Source organism: Rhipicephalus sanguineus, chromosome 5 (assembly GCF_013339695.2).
Source record: "Rhipicephalus sanguineus isolate Rsan-2018 chromosome 5, BIME_Rsan_1.4, whole genome shotgun sequence".
Classification (NCBI taxonomy): Eukaryota; Metazoa; Arthropoda; class Arachnida; order Ixodida; family Ixodidae; genus Rhipicephalus; species Rhipicephalus sanguineus.
Window position 1 is genome coordinate 51661802 of NC_051180.1, and position 16635 is coordinate 51678436.

The 16635-nt window shown below is 45.4% G+C and overlaps 1 protein-coding gene across 4 annotated transcripts in view; it reads right to left on the minus strand.

The window, feature by feature from the left end:
* Positions 1–16635, minus strand: part of LOC119393625 (hemicentin-2) — a 225890-nt gene that overhangs the window by 62884 nt on the left and 146371 nt on the right. For all 4 annotated transcript variants that reach the window (XR_007416349.1, XM_037660734.2, XM_049416299.1 and 1 more), the window contains exon 2: positions 8589–8918. Coding sequence is in view for 3 of the 4 variants with exons in the window: in XM_037660734.2 (XP_037516662.1) it covers positions 8589–8918 (330 nt within the window). In the remaining variant the exon portion in view is untranslated. The remainder of the gene's footprint in view (positions 1–8588; positions 8919–16635) is intronic.

Below are 16635 nucleotides of genomic sequence, written 5' to 3' on the forward strand. Positions count from 1 at the left end.
GGGATTGGGACATGTACAAACGGAATCGAAACACTTTCCGATCGAGTTCGCAGGGTAAAACCGAGTGCTACTGTTTCTCCGAAATTATATTTGCGACAGGCGCTTGAATTTGCAGCCAACGAAGCGCAGAGACTTGGTTTTTATGCTATGACACGAGCCTCGTCCCGTCTCCACGTGTTGAGTGCACTTGCATGTATTGATTTAGGGCAGATAATGCACGACATGGGCGAGAAATGCCGCGCTGGGTCGTTATCAGGTAACACATTTATGTCTATGACGCAACTACAACGGTGAAAAAGCATTCCCATTTTAATTTACGTCTATCAGCTCATTTTCAGGGACCCTGGGCTCATTTCCTGAGCCCTGCAAACTGGAACATAGGAATAAAACTTTTTTCCGTGCTATCACCATGAACCTAGGAGTTGCAAAACTTGATGGATCCTCTATTGCGAAGCTTTAACGAGGTCATTTTATGCTCCTAACAGAGCAATACAACAATGCGTCCTCATTTTTGTTATCTATTCTTAGCTCGTGTAGCCTCCAAAATGCTTACTGTTCCTTTCAAAAAGCGGTATCCCATTGCGAACACAAAGGAAGTGCTCGGGTATCTTTTATAGCCTCATATCCGATATGAAAGTATTCAAACGACGCCACATCTGTTATTCTCTCCGGTATTCAATCTCAATTATTAGCTCTTACTTCGCGTAATTTTCTCTACAAAAGGCACTCCGCAGATGAACATTACCATGAGACAACAAATTTTAGAATAATCTAAAGTAGAAGCCGAGATATTCAACTAGAAAAGACTCCGACGATATATAACGCTGCCTTAGTGACTCCAATCTTCCTTATGGCGAAACACACGTTCGTCACTCGAGCAAATTAAAGTTCCCCTGTATCTCAAAAGCTCGCCATTTCGCTTGTTCTTGAGTCTATCTTTGTAATGAAGCCGCTGGTTGGTTTTCTAAAACGTGCAATTTGATTCTTTTTAACTACAATCACAAAGACAGCGAGTTAAGTATAGGTACGTGAACCAGACCTAACTTGATAGTAAATTGGGCTTCCGGCTTTTCCTTCTTAAATTGAAAGAGATCTCTTAATTGCAAACCCGCTTTTGTTTTATCGACTGAGATACGACTGCCGTAGTTTTCTTAGTGTGCGCTGGCGTCGTCTGCCGGTCTCTTTACGTCGAGTCTAAAGCAAAGGGAAATACCAGTGTCCAAGTAGATAAGTCAGCTCGCTTTTTAAATATACGTATTTACTCAGAGCCACTGCTGTAAAATCAAATGTGTTCGTGCGATTGCTTGCGGATAGCTCAAACAAATGCACGAACCGCTGTCTGCCAATGTCACCTTCAGTAGCCCATGTAAGCATTGGTTAATGTAGTTAGACGATAGCGCACGCATCAAACGAGGCAAAGATTGAGCTAGTGGCAATACAGTGTTGCTTTGCTATGAAAACTCAGAAGCTGTGTAGATAATGTATTGTTACAGAAAGATACGAAACAAAAAAAAAAGTCATCCTAAAGGCTTTCTTCTGCGTACGGTTAGAGCACATAGAAGGGACATAATTGAAGTGGGGCCTAATATTCGGCGACAGTATGTTGCTGTTTATACTTGTGTCGGTACTAGCGTTAGTCGTAGCAGAATAGTGGCTGCACTTGTTATCCTATAAAGCGCATAGTGAGTTTTAACACGAAAATGTTTAATGCCAGGGTCCACCAAACCTTCAGTGACGTATTTCCGTCACGGAAATGGCGTCGGAAAAATGCACACGATCATATGGCAAAGTGAAAAAAAAAGGTCCATTAATGGGAGTCGAACCCACAACTTCTAGGTCCGCGACGTCAGACACCGGGCACGCTATCCACTGCACTGCAGTCACGCACTCTGGATGCTTTACAAACGCGCGCTTTATATCTGACACTTTCCTCTCACAGTGCTCTTGGTCGGCGGGGCGGAGTCGCCGTCTGTGAGCAGTAAAATGAAGTAATGAATTATGACCCTAGCCTCAGCGATTAGCTCCTGCAACGCGTCGTTTCTACGCGTGCGTCGCCTTTGGTGCGTTTCCAATAGGAGAAGTGCAGTTTTGTCAACGCCTTAATACACCGCAAAGTGGCGACTTTAGCCCAAGCTTCGGCCTCGCTCATAGCATCCATCCATAATAAAAAAAAATTGGGGACCCTTAAGCTTCGCCTTTAAGAGTTGAACGCGATAGCGAAATCCGGCCCCTAGTGCGCACTTCAACCACTAAGTGCATACTTATTAATGTGTATTGTTATACACACACACGCACGCACGCGCGCGAATTTTACAGGCTTTCGATCTAAAGCAAGAGTCGCATGGCCTCCAAGATATACGCCGCGCGCCGGCCCTCTCGGATGCCATGAAAAGTCGAGACATATTTCTCACAATGCCTCACAGATGGCAGCACATTATCTAGCGTTTGCTGCGTTGGCTTGATATGTTTTGCTCTAGATGGACATAGTTGTCCAGTTTTAGAGCCGTTTGAAAGTTCGTGTGTGTGTATTTAGCGGCGATGGCTGCACTATCCCGGCGTTTTTCGACGTAGTGTGATGGCCTCGCGAATGCGCCTACCGTATGGGCTCGTTGTCGTCGTGACACCTGCCGAACAAAATGCGTCGAGACTCCTTTCACTACATGACATTTATGTAGTGTTTTTGTCCGAAGCAGCTGCAAGCAACGTCGTGGCTTTGTGGTAAGACGCTTGCCACGCGAACGGCCCGGGTTCGATCCTCATTGGGACCGAAGATTATATCGTTTATTTTATTTGCTACTTTCTCGATTTTTCGCTCACGGATGATTTTTCGCTCACAACCAACGGTGCCGACGCCGACAGCGGAATTTCTGCGACACGAGCTCTCTAACGCTACCGCGTTAATATCTCTGCGACGCGCGCCTGCGTCGCCTGGCTGTAACACCGCGCTCCCCGCTTACGCTCGCCACGAGAAAAATCGCGGCTGGGCTAGAAGGTAGACACGACGCACGTTGCGTTTCCCTCTAGTCCCGCCATGGTGTTCAATAACTGTAGTCGGTGACAAGCTAAGAATAAAAACTAAACTCTACCGCTGTCCGTTTGTGTTATGCGCGTCCAACTACGGCCGCTCTTTACCATGACGTAACGGTTAAGACGAGCCAATGAAAAATGCAACATGGCGGCGTTCGCGACGAGAGGCGAGGTAGCGCTGCACCGATACCGAGGTCCGTCAATTCTAATTTCCTGAGGTGTTTGTTTCTTCCAGAAGAAGCTGTTTCCTACTGTTATTAGTACGTACCCAGCATCATCCTCGCCGGTCGTCATCCGATGCAGTAGAAACTTGTGACTGTGCCGCGTCTGAAGTGCACCGAAGCGGCAGCAGCTCGGAGTGTTTTACAACGCTTTAGCGCGTTCCGTCGTTTCGGCAGCTTCAAGTTGCAACACGGCGTGTGTTCCCTCCATCGCTCGGATACACCAAGCATATCGCCAGAGGGTCACCACATCGACGATTGTCGTCGCGTTCATTCGTGTGCAGTGAGGTGAAAGTGAAGTCGGAATGTGCGCGTCTGTGTACGATTTACCGACCGCAAAAGCCATGGCGTTAGCGTTGCCACAAGTGCGTGTGCGTGTGCGTTACTTGGAGCTCGCAACGTTGGAATCTTGGTGATCTATTGTGATATGCGCCGTGCTGCGCTCCTATATAAACGACGTATGTACGGACGAAGCGTGAGAGAAAGAAAGCCATCAACGTAGCCCGTTAGCGCAACACATTGCGAAAGTAAACAAACCAGGTGTGGAGAATATGCAGTGGTGTGTGCATTATAAGAAGATAATTGTGGTCATCTGGTGCGTGTGTGATTTTGTGACGTGTGCCTATTGGCGCAGTTGCGTCGTCTTAACGGAATTCAGTTCCACCGGCTCAGAATGATGTGCTAGGTTGAAGTGCCCGTCGCGTAAGTCTGACGCTCGATGCACGAACGCCTTGCAATGTTAAACGCCGTGCGAGGTAATCGTTGTCTGCAAACCGCGAAATAATGCGCTCGCTGTGGCACATCGATTGCATGAATCGTGATCGTAACTGAAGTAACGCCGCTAAAACTATTATTGAGTGAAAAAAAAATGCTTTTGTTTTTAATGGCGTTGCATCATACTTCACGATATCATATTTGGAATTCTTGTTTTTGGCTAACGTGCGTCTTTTTTTGCATTTCGCGTGTATTGTGTACATGTATCACGCAGTGATAATTTGTTTATATTAAACTCTTGAAGCTCATGGTGCATAGACCCTTTTGTTTAAGCGCTTATCCCTTCTTCTGAAGCCTCACCCCCTCACTATGCTTCACGAACAAATGAAAAGGGGGGAGCCGGAGAGGTGGGGCTTGACAATGTACGAAACGGATGTACTTACTGATTGTGTCCACCGATATTATCTATATAGACATCTATATGTTTTCCTTTTTTTTTCTTCGAAGATGCGCGTGTTTTCTCTATGTCCGAGTGTGTATGTGTGGTCTTTTGACTACTGATTTTTTTCATTTCTACATTTTTTATTGTTTATTGTTTTCCTTGCTCTACCTGCACGGAGGACGATGCTATAAAAGCGCATCGAAGCCTCGTAAATTTTGCCTTGATATCAAAACGTTGACAAATAAACTGTCTTTTGAGAAGCGTATATCCTTTTCCTATTTGTCGTATGGCAACCGATGGCAGCCTCAGTATATATATATATATATATATATATATATATATATATATATATATATATATATATATATATATATATATATATATATATATATATATATATATATACGTGGTAGGGGGGGGGGGGCTCTTCCAGTAAAAGTCTGCCCCCCTGCTGTCTGGGGCGACGACTGCTATGTAATAAATAAATAATAAATTAATTAAAAGCTTGAACGTTCAAAGTCTTAAGGGGTAATGGCAGTGCCAGTGCAAGTTGTCGAGGCGAGAAACAATCCCACGTAAAGCTTTTAGTCAACTCCAATTTAGCCGCGTACATCTCCTTGGCGTGAAAGTAACGGTAACGCATGCAATTACCCCCACAGTTAAACGCGATGTGTGCTACACGCTTTTATTTCGTTGAAACAAGACGTCAAATGAAGCCTTGGCGTTTAGCTCAAACACGATGACAAGCACGGCGACTAGAGACGCAAATGCGGTATTAACGGCAACACAAGAGTCGAAATTCACGAAGGCAATCTCAGACCACTTCGCCATACTTCCCTTTGAGTCACAGTTGCCATAGTTACAGCAGACGGTGAAGAAAACTGGCGGCGAAAGTTTCGCAAAAAAAAAATAGAAACGACCTTGTTAAATGCGATTAATGTCCGTGTTTCGTTCTTTGAAACCATAAAATAACGATTCCTTTATTTTAAGTTTTATGTTAAATCGGGCATTTTTTGTTTTAATACCAAAATAGGTGCTGCTCAGAAACATCACCTTTGAGATGTACATTACTTCTTCGTATAGACTCCGAGATGATCGTGGCGGGGGGTGCGATTTAAATAACAGCTATATTGTTATGCTGACGCTGAACTCCGTGCCTTCACGGTTTATTTTATCTAGCTTTGTTTTCTTTATTTCAGTATCAGTGCAGTATTGCAAAATAAGGTTTATATGCGTGAAAATTATTGCCATTGTTTAGGAACTACTTCGTTTGTAGCGCGGAGGCATGAAAAATATGAGCAATGCGGCCTCGTGGGCGGAGCTTATATTTATTCTTAGGCTGTCACCGACTATACTTAACATGTGGCGGGATGCTGCCTGCTCAAGTTCTGCGTGCAGTAGGCGACGCTCGTCTGGCTGTTACACCACTTTCTCTGATTGCACTTTCACCGTTACCTATTACAGCTACCACAAAGGTTTCTTTAATCATTTATCGTTAGTCATCGGGATACAGATGTGCCACCAAACGTCAACGTGGGTACATCCACGTTACATGTACATTCTGCCAGCTCTCTTGTATCACTGTACTGTAAATATTCAACCACTTCCGCAAAGACATGTTTCACTTATCGTGTTACCGTTTCATGTGACGGAGGGATCAACCATGTTTTTGTTATATTCCTGCGGACCATTGCAGAATTTACTGAACCCATCATGAATTTGGCCGTGAGCCTAGGACCCAGGTCTTTATTTTTACTTCTTTACTGACGTTCTGTGGGTCTCCGCTAGCTTCTTTTCTAATCGAAAACAAAGGACTACTCTTAATTCTTATTCGCTGACCCAGTTTTCCAAGGAAAAGCAACCGAGCATCGATAAACAAACGCAAAAGTACACTATGCAAATGAATGCCGTTGTTTTCTCTAGCAAAATTTGGCTCAGCAACTGGTTACTCATCCTAACGGCACCCCTTGGGTCGTTTATCAGAGGTAACGTAGTATCAGGAAGTTTACATCATTCATCTTGCTCTCAAATTTTTGCGCATACTCGAGAAATTTACCCGGACAGTTTGTGCAAAATTGCACGTTTGTCAGCGCGCCTCCTGTTTCAGAATGCGCAAAGTTCTCGCTTCTACTGCCTTTGTTTTTTCTACCGGGTCCCAGGCACTAAAAGCACTGCTAAAGTATTGTTGCATCGTGCATCGTGTTGCACAGTGCATCGGTGTAATTTTTTCTGTGTGAATATGTATTTAGAAGAACGGAGCGAACGTCAACGAACTGTATTTGGGAAGAATCTAGACATAAGTAGTGTGCCTCGATGACAAAACGCAGAACGAAACGCGCATCAAGGCACCCTAGACATAAGCGGACGTGCATAACATCTCTTTGTTAGCAGCGTCTACGCATATTACGTGCTCAAACTGATCTTAACAATCGAATAACAGAGCTTGCGAGATTTAAAATACATGTTTCTGTGTGAGAGGACTGCATCTGCCCAACATACGAGAAGTGCATTGAGAGACGACAAATACAGCGTACGTACGTGTGTCCTTAAGCAAACACACCTTATATTATCAAATGTAGGCGCTTCGGATCCACGCCAGAGGTCGTAAAGACGAATTTTAGCTGGGCAGTAACAGCACATACCTCTGCTTAGACGGGTGCGTCCTGAAGTTACTTTTAATCCTTCACGCTCCCTCCATAGTTGGCGACCGCGGTTTTATATCATCGAAACTTCGGCGTTGCCATTACTAGAGATGGGAGAGGCAGTATATTTTAAACGCAACTGGTTCACTTCTTTATTGGAATGAAAAATTTACGACTGCGATGAAAGAAGAGGACGGACCCACCAACGACACGCTCGCCGAAGACTGAGTTGTATTAGTGCAGCGTAAAACAACAAGAAAAAAAGACACCAGCGGGAAGGACATAAAACCATTTATGCCAGCGTCTGTATGTGACAGCTTTTAAACTGCTACTGGTTATTGTAAGGTGGACGTATTTAACTTGAAAAACCATACTTTATATGCATTTTATAGCGAGTATCGGAGTCACACGTAAGCTTTTCAATTTTCATAAAATCAGCCGAAGAACTAATGTAACGCCAATGTTGTGGCCTTCGCAACTCTTAAAAAGCTGATTCCAAAGCCAATGGACAAAATTCATGAAGTTTCTCGCTCGTCAGTTTTTTTTTCGTTTTTTTTTAACGATCGAACATCGTCGCAAACAGTATATCCTGCATCAGGAGTGCTTGCAATTTTCTTTAGAAACAAGGAAACGTCTCGTGAGCATAAAGAAGTCACTGGCGTTCTTGCGCTCAACCTGTCAAAAGGTGCAGAGAGTATATTGACAGTATTTACCGAACTGAAGCAGTCTTTCTAATGAGCTCCCCAATAAAAGTTATTCTTCTTCTTTCTAATGAGCGGTTTCGTGTGTGCCATGCAAACGTAGATTTCTTTATTTCGAGCGGCCTTTTCATGCAGTCACACGCAATATGTGAGAGCCACTCATTGCAAGACGATGTTGCGTTAACACCCTCGCCACTTGGATACAGCGTACTGTAATATTGCATAACCATATGTACCGAGAAAGCTAATAATATATGTATCATTAAATGCTCTAAAAATTCGCTCTTGCTTAGGTTTAAAGCGTGAGAACCTGTTTTTCTGAATACGGGAACATATATGTTAGACACGGAGACTGCTCAAACTTTGAGCTGCGCTAGGCGCAAAATAAGAAACTCACAGGGTTCCTTTATGCATTCACCTAAGGCGACACGAAGGCGAAAGCCATCTTATTTTTCTTCTCAGTGGATGTATTGATCCTGCCCCGCCGCCCTACGAAAGCTTTCTGCACCTAACGTGGGTTTGCACTGCCTCCAGGATCGGAGGCACTTTACCTGGTTTTGCACTGCCTCCATGATCGGCCCACCTTTGACGAAGCTACGATGTCATGTGACGACGTCGTCATCTGACGTTACGACACGTGGCGTCATAGTGACGTCATAATGACGCCACAAAGTTTGCCGATCTGTGACGTCATGATGACGTCATTTGGCGACGTCGTCGCGTGATGACGATTTTTTTGCATCACTCGTCCCCGACGTCGCGGGACGCGGACGCGGCGGTCAATTGTCGCGTTTTATGAGGCGTCTAAGCCTTTCGCCTTAAAAAATATAAAGACACTCACCGAGCGTTTGTAGCCTGGTGAAGGACAAGGACGGGCACTTTCCTTGGACGTAGGTGACGTCACACTTGTACGTGCCTTCGTCCTCGACGGTGAGTGGCTGGATGCGCAGGTGGGCGGACGCGTTGCCCGGCTGAAACGTGGCGCGGTGCGGCTCACTCAGCGGGCCCATCACGCGGTTCACCGTCTCCGAGAACAGGTACACTCGCTGCCAGTCCTGAGACACGTTTTTGGTCCAGGTGATGAAGTACACTCGGCCACAGCTCGCCTCGTCCACTTCGCACGGTAGCACGGCCGAGCCGCCCACGAAGCCGGTCACGTTGTGCTCGCGTCCTGCGCATAGTTGAACGAATACAACGAGATGGTGAACGCTGTTTAGCCGAGTGAAGAGACAAAGCGACCAGTGGAAATGAGGAAAAGGCAGAAGTTTAACTTGAATTGAAACACTTAGTTTGCTACCCTACACTAGGAGGTAGAGAATGAAGAGCAGAGAGAAAACGTAGGTATGTGAAGCTGGCACACGGGGCTGGTTGTTGGGACTTCATAGCCGAAATACTATAGCTTTGAAGAAATGCTATGAAAGAGACGACACGCGAAGACAAACTGAAACTCGCGCATCAACTTGTGCATCCTGGTGTGCCGTCTCTTCTAGTATCCCGTCAAAACTTTGCAGGTTTTGTCAGGTTATCCTGAGCGTTTACGCCGAAGGCACTGGGAATCATTACTTTTCGCGGTATTCCACTGCAATGTAAGACCACGAAACCGTCTATCAACTGAAACGAACAGATCGAATCGACATATACTTGTACTTCTGCGGTCATACTGGGGACATGAATATTAATACTAAAATGTTGCATGTTCGTACAGAAAGAAAGGGATTGAGACATTACGCCTTACATTTTAACGTTGACTAGAGACGGCGGCATATCTCAAAATGATCGTGAACTATAAGAATTTGCAAATAATAATTTCCATCTACCGCTGATGCAACTTGCTCGCAGTTGTTTCCCTTGTTTTCTGCGAAGTCGAAAACAAAGGCAGAATACGAGCAAAAATCAATGCAAAATTCACATGGCTTATAAAAGCACGCTAGGAGACAAAGAAGGGGAAAGCTTAAAAAAGATTACTCTCAAGCACCTACATCGAATCTACACAACAAAGGAGGGGGTACAGGCGACACAATTCTTCCGTAGTATATTCTTCTTCTTTTTTTCTTGGGAATATGAGGATCAGACGGCGCTGTTCTCTACATATGCGGCGAACTTCGCGTTTAAAGAAAATCAAAAGAGAATACAAACGAACGCAGACCACGTTCCCCTTGAGGGAGCAGATAAGACCGCAAGCGCCTTCGCCGAATACTTCACCGCGAGCTCGCTCGAAATATCTTCCATTGTCGACGCTGATCAATAAATCATTGGTCCATTTCGTGTGCCGCATGAGGGAAATTATGTATCTCAAGAATAAAAATGTGCATTGAGAAAGACGGCAAAATAGGAGCACGCAGCCAAATATACAGACGTTTCGTCCGCCTTCGCATATCCGGCTCACTCTAATTAGGACGTTCAAAGTTTTGAATAAATCGCGCTTTCAAAGTAAAACGTTTCCTGTCACAAACCGGAATGAGTTATATGCAATTCTCCTGCCGTATTTCTCTCTCTTCCCACTTTGATCGCGTAGGTTCAGTGTTTCTTTTTCTTTTTTTCCATCAGGACCTGCTGAATGTATGAATAAGCGCGAAATTCAAATCGCCTTGCTTTCAAGATTTGGAGCTCTCCCTCTTCTGCTTTCTTCATCATTTTCATAATTCAATTTAAGTTGTTTCCTCTACGTTCTTAAAGGCAACAAACAAATTTAAACGCTCGCGGTGTCCTGAAAGATCTCACTTTTTTTATGTTACAATACTTTGTGCATCGCGTGGAAGCTACTTCGGCCTAAAATGAAATTGCTTTTTCCAGTTCCACGGATTCACTAGAAGCTGGGTCTGACAACGTGAAAATTGGCAAAAAAAAACACTCTCACTCATTCTCGCACCTTCTTTTTGTGGGTGTGCCACCTCCTATTTCATTAATAACAACTAACAGACAATAATGCCAAGGAAAGTATAGGGGGTGCTTTTTATATTCTAATTACTACAAATAGCACCCCCTATACTTTCTTTGGCATTATTGTCTGTTAGTTCTTACGAATGCTGTGTCTAACAAAAAAAAAGGATCCCTTATATTTGACCTTCTTTAATTCCTCCTATTTCACTGTAATCCATATATTTGACCTGCAACATTTCCAGATAAGAAAACTTTCCAGTATTCCATCACGCTCAACGATGCTGGATGGATGGATGCTATGAGCGTCCCCTTTATAACGGGGCGGTGACATGTCTGCCACCATGCTCAAAGAAAAAAGAAAAAAAGCTTCCTTGTTTCATGCTGGCCTGATACCTTATCTACATTGATTAAATCTATGTTATTATACCAAAAAAATTATAAATTCACGGTCTATCTCTCTGCCTCTTAAGGCAGAATGACCTTATTTTTTTCCCCATTATTTATTGTTGTACTTTATCTCTACTTTTCTGCCACCAATACTCTAACCGTCTCTTATTTCTATCGCGGACGTGTTCAGCTTTCCATTGTTGACCCTAAAACCCAAGGCTTCATGTAGACTCGTGCCCACACGTATACCTGGGTGAATATCGCCACATTCAATCAGTACATGTTCCATCGTTTCCTTAGTTCCCCCGCAGCATGTACATTGTTCTTCTTCGTTACTGAATCTCGCTTTATAACTACGCGTTCTAAGGCAGCCCGACCTTGCTTCAAGCAGTAAAACGCTTCCCCTTGAGTTATCATAAAACCTTTCCCTCCTTATATCATTTTTTCCCTTTCGGTAGTTACTCAGAGCCGGCTTCTTTTCCATCGCTGTCATCCAATAAGTCTTCTCCGCCCCTCTGACCTTCCGCTTAATGCTCCTTGTTGCCATATCGCCTGCACTGCTAGCCGTATATTACTGGTGAGCCTCCTAGTTCTTTTTCTCGACTGCGTGTCAACGCTTTTTCTATACAAATACCTGAAAACCTTCTCTGCCCATCTACTCTTCATGCTGGATGGATGGATGGATGCTATGAGCGTCCCCTTTATAACGGGGCGGTGACATGTCTGCCACCATGCTCGAAGAAAAAAGAAAAAAAAAACTTCCTTGTTTCATGCTGGCCTAATACCTTGTCTACATTGATTAAATCTATCTTATTATACCAAAAAAAATTTATAAATTCACGTACGGTCTATCTCTTTGCCTCTTAAGGCAGAATGACCTTATTCCCCCCCCCCCCCCCCCATTATTTATTTTTGTACTTTATCTCTACTCTTCTGCCACCAATACTCTAACCGTCTCTTACTTATTTCTATCGCGGACGTGTTCAGCTTTCCATTGTTGTCCCTAAAACCCAAGGCTTCCTGTAGACTCGTGCCCACAAGTATACCTGGGTGAATATCGCCACATTCAATCAGTACATGTTCCATCGTTTCCTTAGTTCCCCCGCAGCATGTACAGTGTTCGTCTTCGTTACTGAATCTCGCTTTATAACTTCGCGTTCTAAGGCAGCCCGACCTTGCTTCAAACAGTAAAGCGCTTCCCCTTGAATTATCATAAAACCTTTCCCTCCTTATTTCGTTTTTTCCCTTTCGGTAGTTACTCAGAGCCGGCTTCTTTTCCATCGCTGTCATCCAATAAGTCCTCTCCGCCTCCCTGACCTTCCGCTTAATGCTCCCTGTTGCCATATCGCCCGCACTGCTAGCCGTATATTTACTGGTGAGCCTCCTAGTTCTCTTTCTCCACTGCGTGTCAACGCTTTTTCTATACAAATACCTGAAAACCTTCTCTGCCCATCTACCCTTCTTCATTTTCCTCAGCCTCTCTTCGAATCTCATTTTGCTCTGAGCTTCCCTCACTTCAAAGCCTGTCCATCCCATATCACCCTTTACAGCCTCAATTGTCGTCTTCCCGTGAGCGCCCAACGCGAGGCGGCCCACCATCCTTTGATTTACATCCATTCCTGATTGTACCTCTGACTTCATGCAAACCACTGAGTTCCCAAATGTAAGCCCCGGGACCATCACACCCTTCCACAGCCCTCGAAGCACCTCATACCTATTGTATCCCCATAAAGCTCTGTGCTTCATAATTGCAGCATTCCTCTTTCCCTTTGCTACCGCTGCTTTCTCTTGTACCTCCATATATCTATCCCCTTCATTTACCCATACTCCGAGGTACTTGTACTTGCTTACCCTCGGTATTTTTTGGCCCAGTATGAAGACCGCATGGTCTTCGTGATCATTGAATACCATCAATCCACATTTTGTTGCACTAAATCCTAGTCCTAGAGCCTCACATTCCCTTCCGCATATATCTGCCAGTCGCTGTATATCATCTTGACTGTCCGCAAATAAGACAATATCATCAGCATAAAATAGGCCTGGAAGCTTCTGCTCAACCATCGTGCCGACCTGTTTGTGTGACAAATTAAATCCAATGTTGCTACCTTCTAGCGCTTTTTCCATCCTCACCATGTACAGCATGAATAACAGCGGGGACAAAGGACATCCCTGTCTCAGCCCCTTGCTAATTTCAACGCTGTCCTTGCTACTTATTCCTTCCCATTCTATACAAACTGTATTTTCTCGGTACATTTCCCTCAAAAGCTGTATACAGTCGTCCCCTATGCCCACTTCTTTCAATATATCCCACAAAATTTCCTGCTTAACGTTGTCATACGCTCCGGTGATATCTAGATAAGCTATGTATAAGGGCCTGTTTTCTATTTTCGATATTTCTATACACTGGGTAAGAACAAACAGATTATCGTCTAACCGCCTGTCGATTCGAAATCCATTCTGAAGTTCTCCCAAAATATCATTTTGTTCTACCCACGCTTCTATTTTTAATTTTACTGCCTGCATCGCCAACCTGTATAGCACCGATGTAATGGTTAGCGGTCTATACGAGCGAATGTTATCCTTTTCTCCCCTGCCTTTATAGATTAAGTTCATTCTACTTTTTCGACAACTGTCTGGTATTTCCCGCTCCTGTAAGCACTTTTCTACGGCTTTCAGCAGTGCTTCTTTAGTGTTATGTCCGAGTTCGTTAATGAGGCTGACGGGAACCCCATCTAAGCCCGGAGTAGTGCGCTTAGGAATTTTTCCTTCGGCCTTCTTCCAATTGAAATTCTCTAGTACTACATCTTCGTCAGTTGCACTCCTTTGCGTACTATTACCTACCGGGGGAATCCCCTGGGTGACCTTTTTAAACGAATCGGCTGTTATCTTTCGGATGTAACCTAGCGCTTCATGCCCTTCCAATTGATTTCCTCCTTCATCTACCAAACGTTGTTGCATTGTGACAGACTTCCTACCTAGCGCTTTTAGGTGGCTCCAAAATATCCTAGGCGCGGCCTTCTTCTTTTCCTGTGCAGCAGCGCTCCCTGGTGGCCACTAATATAAATGAGTGTGGGCGTGTTTCTGTTTGCGTGCGTCCGTGTGTGCCTGCGTTTTCTCATATCCAATATTTACTGGCTGCCACAATGCTAAAGAAGTTACTTTCGATGGTCTATAGTCATCCAATAGAAACCCAACAACGTCACCAAACAACTAACCAGCGACTGAAGGAGCGCGGCCGCTCTAACTACTCTAACTCTTGCATGTTTACTCATTATCTTAAACATATTGCCGCTCTTGTCTGGGCAGCGTTCTATGGTTTCATTAAGATCAATTTCGATCATACGCACTACACGCACGACAGTGCCAGGACGCACGAATAAGGTCAGGCATTAATTTCATTCTGCGCCTGCACTTTGTGCCGTTGCTTACTTGCAGCTATCCAAACACTTTAGGAGGATGCATTCCAAGGGTGATAAGGGGCATCTCCCTAGCATTGGCGACGCTGCATTCAGCACTTTTCTCTGCACTAGACGTCGCCGCGATGCCTATACTTTCTCCTATTGGTGTGAGACATCCTCGCTAGACCACTGGGCTCCTACACGACGAAACGGAGGGTGCCCCTTCCGTATCACGAGCCACTGCAAACATACTACACCTCTCCCCCGTACCCTCCTCTCAAGTCTCCATGCACTCAAACCCTGGGACGTGTATACGAGCCCCAGCGCCTTACCGCGTTTGCGGCCCGCGAAAACCGGCGTCTAATCTCATTATGCGCGTTTCGTCCTACGGTGAGGGCGCCGCATATATCGCGAGCCTTCGCTCTGGATTGGACGCCGGCGATTTCCCGTTTTATTAATACTGCTTTTCTTTCTTTCCTTTACTCTCGCACGTGAGTGTTTATCGAGAGCCGGCGGTGAAACTTTGCAATAATACCTCTGCTGTGGCGGCGTCGGTCACTGCCGAGCCACGGTTCTTCCCGCAAGGTTTTGTTTGTCCTGGGCCCTTGGGTAAGGAGCGCGCTTATTCGTCAGCGTTCTTCTACCTCCGCCATCCCACCCCCACAGCCCCACGATGGCCCACTCCGTCGTATTTGCTTTTCCGCCGCTCGTGAGACTCCCCGCGCCGCAATGAGATTATTCGCGATAACGAGTAACGAGGAGGAAGATAGATCCGCGCGAGAAATGAATGTTCTTGCGTGTGCGGCTTACGCTTATACGCATCGCGAAGGTGCCGTCTCTTGTATTCCCGAAAAGCCTCGCTATACGAGGGGAGCTCAGATTACGGGTTATTACGCTGCCTGATTCGTATATTTACCCTTCTTCCTTTTTCGCCATAGTATGCTTTGCGGTTGTGTGTGCGTGTGCAAACTGGCACGCTCTTTATTGCAGGCGACTGCTTGCATTCTGCGCGCGCTATCGTATACGTTCGTTTGTGGAGACGACGGAAGTGACCGCGTGTCGGGCCAATTTGGTTTGCTTCGCGCAGCGCTGTGTTTACTGGGATCGCTCGGGGAATGCCGCGCTTGTTGTTCTTTCCGAGTCTCGCTTCCTGAGTGATTGAGAGACAAAACAGAGAATATGTCATGTTGACAGACACAACATACTGTTGGGAGCGGCTTTTTTCCGCAAATAACGACATCCTACCTCGGGTTTGCTTTCTTTACGGCTTCCGTAGCAACTAGACTACCTCTAAAGATGCCTCTTGCAAACACTCGCATGTGAGCCTTCAAACATTTTTCCTAAGCATATATATAGTCTTCCCCAAAACAAGCGTTGTGGGAGTCTTTCCGGTATCGCGCAGATTTCGCGAAGCTAAACTTACAATTCGTGGTTGATACAGCCATCACCGGCTGTTCTACATGCAAAAGTCACATGGCCCCTTATGCATTTAAGACGACTCGAAACCGAAAGACATGTTGTTGTTTCTTCTCGGTCCCACTCCCCCTCTCCCCCCTCCCCGAAATCTTTGTGTACCCAACGTGACACCTGCACTGTTCCGGGATCGAAAGCATTTCAAGCGTTCTGCACCTCGCATGGTTTTGGAGTCCCTCCGGAATCGACCCATTTTGACAGTAACGGTGTCATGCGATGACGTCATCACGTGGCGACACGTTATGGGAAGTCATACTGACCTCATAATGGCGTCACAAAATATGGCGACATGTGACGTCACGAAGACGTCATAGGATGAGTGGTCACATTATGTTGATATTTTGCGTCACTCGTGTTGACGCCGACACCGACGTTCCCTCTTCGCGTTTTATGAGGCATCGAAGGCTATGGCCTTGCTAATACTTTTCCTAAACAGCGTAATCTTTTCTTGCTGAAGTATACTTGGATATTGCCGGCTAGCAGGAGGGCTGAGCAAACAAACAATGCAGCACTCACCGGTGTGCAGTGCGAGCGTTTAATACGTTCCGATTTAACCGGCTAACCGTACACATACCCTAAATATCAGCACTTCTATGACTCCCAAGATGAAAGCAACAAAAGTACAGAAAACTAGGGCGAGGGGCGACGCACCCACTGTATCATCACGCTGAGCAACAGCTTTTCGGCGCGGAGTGTGATATGAGAACGCTGTCTACATCCGGGCACCGCCTTTATCTGATGCTTGCACGA